Genomic DNA, 8225 nt, shown 5'->3' with positions numbered 1-8225 from the left:
ACACAGAAAGTACATACTGAGTGTCCATCCATCCATCCATCTAATCACAGCTTCCTATTGGTGAGGACAGGATCCAACATGGGCAGGACTCCATGCAGTTTATCAGAGGGCAACCAGAGCAACAGACAACCACACACACTCACACTCACACCAAGAGGCAATATAGGGTAATCAATTAACTTCAGGTGAATGTTTTTGGACTGTGGGGGACCTGGAGGAAACCCACAAATGCAGAGGGAAAACTTGGAAACTCCCGTACTGAAAGGTCCCAGCCAGTATTTGAACACAGATTGTGTGAAACTGCAGTGTCGCCGCAGCATACAGTACTGGAGAGGACAGTCTCACAGAGACCCTACAAACTAAGTATTATAAACAAGAGAAAGGGAGGGGGGCAACAAGTGGGAGCAGCAAAAGAGGAACAAGGAAATTCAAAAATAAAAAAACTAATAAAAAAAACTACTACTACTACTACTACTACTATTACTACTACTCCTACTACTACTACTACTACTACTAAAACTACTACTACTACTACTACTAATAAGAATAATAAGAATAATAAAATACGATTTACAATAAAGGTACAGGACTGAAAAGAGATTCACAAGATCATGTCATTCCTGTGTACGCCTCACAAATTGTCTTGGCGCTCATGAGCCAAATTTATGATTTTCATTGCAGGAGAACGGTAGAAGAAGAAGCTCGGCGGTGATGACGAAGAAGAAGACGACGCCGGAAAACGCCATTTTGTTACAAAGCAGAGCAGAAGAAGCACCGAGAAGCTCTGGAAGAGGTAAAAAATCTCCTTCTGCAAACTTTCAATGTCATTTTTGTCTGTGTACACGTGTGACTTAGGTCAGTGTTCCGCTGAAGGCCCGCTAACGTGCTCTGTGTTTGCTTCGGTTCAGAGTTGTTGAAGCTCAAAGTGTGACACTGTAAAGTTCGTTAGCTGTTTCCTTAGCAGTTCAACTTTAGCTCCACTGGAAGTTTTTCACCTCTTTTCTGTTCATTCAAACCGCCCTTCAACAAAACCACGTCGTGATATATCTGGTTTTCTTTTAAGTATTATTATTTGTACTTTCGGTGTTTCTCGCTTTTAATGAAAGTGTGATATTATTCGGGATACCAGTAGTTTAGCTAGCGAACGTCAAATAAGCTGTCACATCACGTTCAGATTGTTCATCTTTCAGCTTTATTAGCAGCACGATTTACTGCAAACGTCTTAAAATAACCAAATTCTTTGAATCGTCGGATTCTTCTTCCGTCATGTCATTTAACCCCGCGGCTATGTATATGTCAATGAAGTATTCATAATAATGAGGTGACGTCTCGAGAGTTTTTAATTCCTGTGTGATGATATGCTTCCACATCGTTTGTTCCATCTTGAAATACCGGCTGACATGTATTATATCGGTGTTGGGCTATTTTGTAATCAGCATAGAAAGTGGTGGTATTGTTCACTTCATTGTGATGCAACATCGTTTGACGTGCATTTCAGATTAGAGTAGATTACTCAAAATAATAATAAAAAAAAAAGAGCATGTATTTATCTGCAGATGTCCCTAGTTATTATTTGGCATTTGAGTGTAACTCTAGACAGGGGTGACGTTCAGCCTCTTTGTAGTATGCTCGATCAATATGCTTAGTTGTTCTATAAAAGTACAATATTATATTTATTATTCAGTTGCCAGACATGGCTCATTTTTCACTTTTGTCTGTCTAGTCACTGTAGAAACTCTTAAATTATCCTCATGTACCATAAAGTGATAAATATTTATTCAGGATTAATAGATTTGTCCCAAAATATATCCAGCATTTATCTATATTCTTCTTGAATAGAGAAGAAATACTTTATTAATCCCAGAGGGATATTCTTTGCAATGTTTCTCCACACAGCATTGAACACACAGAATAAATATAAGTTAAAATATTGATAAGAATAAATACAAAAAAATCGTGACATTGGCATACAGTATACACATATAGGGCTAAGTGGTGCCAGGTATGAGCATGGAAGAATATAATTACCAGAAAAAGACAAGAAACACTATTGAGAAAGAATTGACCGAACTATTTACAAATGACCAAATTGCAAATAATTCACAAAGGAGAAAATACCCAAACAGATTTCAATTCCCACAAAATTAATCCAGATTTTACACGAATGAGGCTTTTGGCACATCAGGCTTTGCCTATTGGAGGCAAACACGCACAACACAAACATAAAAATTTTTCCCTACATGTGTTGAACGACGAATGCATATGGTTAAAATATTTCTTATAGAGTGATCTTCTGATTAGGCCTTGATTTATGACAAATCATGTTACTGTTTGGATGGAAAGTTCCTCAGCTCAATTCCTGGGTTTCACATTATCACTGCCGCTTTAATTTATCTATAATGCGTCACTGGTTTCCTCGCCTTCTATAAGGGCTCTCATTTAATTAATATTTTGACGTACTTCTCATTCATCATGTGACGCTGCCTGGTGCGTTTGAGGCACTCCCGCCATATGATCTTTCTCAGCTGCTGATCACAAGTACACACTGTAGCTGTGAAAGTGTTGAGAGATTTATTTGCTTTGTTGAATACATTTCATATCGTTCTGCTGTCAAAACCATGACATTGTTCACTTTTATTATACACCGATAATTGAGTTTTATCCGGTGGTAAAGCCAGTGTTATTTGTGGCACTTTAGACTGGCAGTCAGTGTAAGGTAATGTCAATATTGCCTTTGCGACTTCACAGCGGCGTTTTTTTTTAACCATCCCAAAAACAAATAATGACTCAATAGTTTCTCACTCTGGCACTCAGTTTCTAAACCAGAAGATCACACCTTTTTTTTTTTTTCCCTCCTCACCTCACTGATGCCTATCTCTTTCAGTCTTCACCTTCACAGATAACAGCAGATGAAAACGAGCCGAGACATGTCATCAGTGAAATGTGTGGGGGGGGGGGAAACTCTGGCATAGAAACGTCGACTTATACAACTTCTAAATCCAGTAATGTTATCAGTGGATTTGACAGTTTTACACTATTTTTCAAGCCACAATATGGGATAAGATGTTAGATCTATGCATTCACAATCAAGACATTGGATTCTTTTATTCTGGGCTTATCGAGGTCATATTGTGCATTTCTTATTAATAACGAGTAATATGTTCCTGCTAATACTGCTTCGTATGTAGGAATTCAGGAATGTATGAAAAAGAACTATAACATTATTCCCTGTTAAGCAGTTTCCACATTTCTAACGGTAACAAACAATAGATAGATGGCACATACTACCAGTCACAAGTTTGGGCACATCTTCTCATTCAATGTTTTTATTCTTTATTTTCTTGACTATTTACATTGAAGACATTACAACTATGAATGAACACATATGGCATTATGGAGCAAACAAAAAACGTGTGAAATCTCAAAACATGTTCCAAATAGCCACCCTTTGCTTTGATTATTGTTTTGCACATTCCTGGAATTCTCTGATTGAGGTTGCATCCTGAAATGGTTTTCCAGCAATCTTGCAGGAGTTCCAGAGATGCGGAGTACTTGTTCGCCCCTTTGCATTCACTCTTGAGGTTCATCTCATCCCAAACCATCCCGATTGAGTTTCAGTCAGGTGACTGCGGAGGCCATGTCATCTGGCAGCACGCCATTGTTTCTGGGCCTTAACGTATATTCTCAGTTTTTTGCTTTTCCTTTGTAGTGGTGTCCTCACAACTATTTGACCCTAAAGTCTCCTCTGAACAGTTGATGTAGAGATGCGTCTGCTACGAGAACTCTGGAGGTATTTATCTGGGCTCTGATCTGAGCTGCTTGGGATTTCTGAGGCAGGTGACTCCATGCACTGATCCTCAGCAGCAGAGGTCTTGGTCTTCCTTTCCTGGGCCGGTCCTCATGCGAGATGGTTTCGTCGTAGCGCTTGATGGTTTTTGCTGCTCCACTTATTGAGGACACATTTAAAGTTTTGGCAATTTTCTGGACTGACTGACCTTCAGTTCTTAAAGTCATTATGAACTGTCGTTTCTCTTTACTCAGCTGATTGGTTCTTGCCATATATATATATATATATATATATATATATATAACAGAAAACTGGGAACGAAATAATAAACCAATGTCGTTTATCAGAGAAACTAGGTGTTCTCCCTCGATTTTGCTTGTAGTATTTCTTCTTTGTCGCTTGATTTTCTGCACTTAGTGCAGCGCTCGCTGCAGGAAATACTAATGGGAACATAAAGATTGTCTCAACTATGCAGCTGAACCTGACTGCCCAGTTGAACTTCAATCCCATTTACCTCGGAGAGAGAAATCCAGCCCAGCCTGATTTGATTTCTATACTGTGTCACTTAGGCTACGTTCACACTACAGGTCGTGATGCTCAATTACGATTTTTTGCTGGGATCCGATTTTTTTTTTTGTTGCGTTATCATTCACATTGCATTTCAACCGAGACCTCCACCAGACTGCCGTCTGAAAGTGATGCAACCCGATGGTTTCAGGGCCCAGAGTGCATGCATAGCAGACGCTGTTGACGGAAGTAAATATGGATGGCACGCCGCTCAGAACCAAGGTTGCCAGATATAATTCGTTTTCCAGCCCAAACAATGTAAAACCCACACACCTTGATTAAAAACCAGCCCAAATCTCAGCCTGAGCAGAAATCATGTTTAAAGTAATTGGAGCTGTCACACAGCCACAGCACAGGTCGGGTATAGTTCACTTGTGAGCAAATAATCAGAATTTGGCCTGCAGTGTGAACGAGGCCTTAGTGTTATTGTCAGGAATGCTTTGGATTGGCTTCAGGGAGTCTCTCCGAGAGAGATACGATCAATTTCATCAAGACATATTGTAGCAGTGAGAAGTATCATGGAAAGAAAAGATCATCATGTACTGATCCTCGTACTCACCTGGAGCTTTTGTAGAGTACTACCTCTATTTAATTCTTATTTACTGAATATACATTATCTGGTCTGATTGTTTTGGTATTTCATATGTCTGTATGAAACAAGTTGGGAATGTTAGGAAACCAGCTGAAACATTTTTTCAGCCATTAAAATAAAAACTGGACTGAAGGCAACAAAAAAAATGTTTTCCACGATTCTTTATAAGTGGCTGCAAAGTAAATAACTCGCTCCTGTTCTTTCCGCTGTACAGGAGAGCCACGATGGGGAATTTTGGTAGCCTTTTCAGAGCCTTGTTCAGCAAGAAGGAGATGAGGATCCTGATGGTCGGACTGGACGCTGCGGGAAAGACGACCATCCTGTACAAGCTCAAACTGGGAGAAATTGTCACCACCATCCCCACCATCGGTAAGCACTCTGCTGCATCATTGGAAGAGCCGATCCCTCGGCACGTGCCACAAGACGACTCAACCAATCCTCCCTCCTCCTCTTGTGTGCAGGTTTTAATGTTGAAACGGTAGAATACAAGAACATCAGTTTTACAGTGTGGGACGTCGGCGGTCAGGACAAGATCCGGCCACTCTGGAGACATTATTTCCAAAACACTCAAGGTGAGGGATTTTGCCGTATTGCCACTAATGAGTGACGACTTGCATCTGCCACTGCCTCACAAACGTGGCCTCTTTCCCTTTGTCAGGCCTCATCTTCGTCGTGGACAGCAACGACAGGGAGCGAGTGAACGAGGCGAAGGACGAGCTGATGAGGATGCTGGCTGAGGACGAGCTGAGAGACGCCATATTGCTCGTGTTCGCCAACAAACAGGTGAGAGGTGGAGTCATTTGGGGCCATTCTACATGACAATGTGAACTTTTGGGATGTTTTAATTTCTTCATTTTTTATTTATTTATTTTTTTTACTTTCCGTAGCATGACAGTTAAAATATACTGTAAAATATGATTTAAGTCGCATTAGATTTTTGTATTTCCAGAAAAAAAGCCTCATGAGGTGGATCCTCATGTTGCATTTATTGTGAAAACACAAAGTATATGACGTCTCCCTGGCAGAAGTCCAAACGCGTCATGTGACGAGTCACATGTTGTGCACTCAGCCAGTCACATGACCGCCGTGTAAGACAGCTTAGCTCAGTATCTTCCCCTTAAAGTGTCTCCCGCTGCTTTAGGACCTGCCCAACGCCATGAACGCAGCCGAGATCACAGACAGGCTGGGCCTGCACGGCCTGCGGAACCGCTCCTGGTACATCCAGGCCACGTGCGCCACCAACGGAGACGGTCTCTACGAAGGTCTGGACTGGCTTTCAACCCAGCTGAAGAACCTGAAATGATGCTCCTCCTCCTCCTCCCCCTCCTCGTCCTCCTGCTCCTCCTCCCCACCGCCGCCTGTCAGCGTGTCTGCAGTGTTCTGGGAGACTGCACTGGTCCTGGTCTTAGACTCTCTCTCCTCTCTTCTCTTTCTGTTTCCTCCGAAGCGTTGGACCTCTGGCCAGTGCTGTTCCTGCATCTTGTGAACTGTATGGGTTTGTGTGGATGGATGTGTGTGTCTGTTTGTGTGTGTGTGTGTGTGTGTGGATGGCTGCGTGAGCTGAGGGCCCCTCCCCCCACCCCCCACCCCCCACCCCCTCCCTCGCTGTGCCTTCTGGATCACAGTCAGCTCTAGAGTTGCCTCATTCCTCCGGTGTCGGCTCCGAGCTCCACAAGGCGTAAGGTGTGTGTTTCGTCTGTAAAGAGAACAACCAAAAAGGTCACGGCGGTTCACCCTGCCACGTCAAAAGCCATTTTGAGAACTGCTCATTATCATATGCACACAGCGAAGACGCACCGGGGACTGAAATGTAACTTATGTCAGGTTTGCAACAAAAAAAAAGAAGAAAAAAAAAGGCAGTTTGTTCGTTTTTGAAAATGTAAAAATAAAATCAAGTTTGTGTGCTGCAGGACCTGTTAATGAGACTAGTCATATTTAGCTTCTATTCTTGTAGAGAAAATGTATCTTTAGTTTACAAAAAACAAAAATTCAATCTGGTGACTTTCTGCTTCTCCTGGGTGTCGTGTTTCTCATTCATTTATTGGTTTGGCTTGAAGAAAAAAAAAAAAGGCAATAATTGTGGCAGAGCATGTTTACATGTGTGGGGATGTGTGAGTGTCGCTGCAGTGAGTGAGGCCGGGTGTCTCGGCTCCATCCAGCCCGCTGCAACCACAAGGCCTTCTCTTCTTATTTTCTTCACTGGTAGACTTTATACTCTTCTGTACTTCTTATGTACTGCTTAGATGTTTTGATTTGATGGATCCACGCATGGCCTGGTTTCGGGTTAGCTTGAGCTGAAGCGGCGGGTGTGTCGTCCTCGTTGGCGGGAGAAACGAAGCTCTCGGGACCAACGGCTCGTCGCGTCTCGGGTTTCCGCTCGTCCGCGAGCAACAAGGTCTCACACACACACACACACACACACGCCCTCCATCTCATTGATCAACGGTACATTTGTGTCGGTGGTGTATCAGTCCGTTCTGTAAATGCTTCGGGGTTTAGGTTTTTTTTTATACAATTGTTTTGTTTTGGTTTTTTTACATCAGCACAGCCTCATCTGCAGTGAAAACACACTAACCCTCCTCAATGTTCTACACCAGCAGATGGTTAAAGGTTGCATGAGTTTGGCCCGCAGCAATAGTACAAACATGCAGCTCCTGCAACCGATTATGAAATTAGAAGCGACCGGCTCTCGACTCGGCGGAGACGACTCTGAAGGTCACACCGTGACCTCTAAAAAACATAAAGACACACTTTGTTTTCCTACAACTGGACATTTAGACATTTTTTGGTTTAAGCTCTCATCATTCTAGTATTTCTTTAAGAACAAGAAACCCGAGTGTAGTATATAAAATCCTGTAAGGAAGCGTACTTTCTTCTCGGCATCCTCCACATCCCCATGTTCAGATGTGAAGCTTTAATTTTCAGAGTGGTTTCTGTACAAATGACATGGTTATGTGCATATGTATTTCTTATTTACCTTGTGCTTTTTTCCTTTTTTTTTTTTTTTTAAACTTGTCTTGTAACATCTGATAAATGCACTATAATACAGATTTCTATTGTACAACTGCCGTGCTTCCACTTTTGTCTTGGTGAATTTGCTTCTCTCAGTAATGAACATGATGTCACAGTGTACCAAGGTTTTAATGCAGTTTATGGATTATATTGAGTCGTAGGACAGAATGAAATCGGGATTGAGTGACTGAAATAGCTCTTAGTGGAAAATTTGAACAGAATATTTTTGTATATTCATCCTCGTTGACGCTCCCCTGTGTGATATGC

General features: G+C 41.9%; 1 protein-coding gene across 1 annotated transcript; it reads left to right on the top strand.

Annotated features, from left to right (window-relative positions):
- Window positions 1-721: 721 nt before the first annotated feature.
- arf2a (ARF GTPase 2a) lies at window positions 722-8012 on the top strand. Its single transcript, XM_080511389.1, has 5 exons — window positions 722-793; window positions 5161-5315; window positions 5408-5518; window positions 5605-5729; window positions 6088-8012. The coding sequence occupies exons 2-5, from the start codon at window positions 5171-5173 to the stop codon at window positions 6247-6249; spliced, it is 543 nt and encodes a 180-aa protein (XP_080367515.1). The 5' UTR covers window positions 722-793; window positions 5161-5170; the 3' UTR covers window positions 6250-8012.
- The last annotated feature ends 213 nt before the right edge of the window (window positions 8013-8225 follow it).

This window comes from Blennius ocellaris, assembly GCF_963422515.1.
Source record: "Blennius ocellaris genome assembly, chromosome: 16".
NCBI lineage: Eukaryota > Metazoa > Chordata > Actinopteri > Blenniiformes > Blenniidae > Blennius > Blennius ocellaris.
Note: the sequence above shows the minus strand (reverse complement) of the source record. Positions and strands in the feature narration are given on the sequence as shown.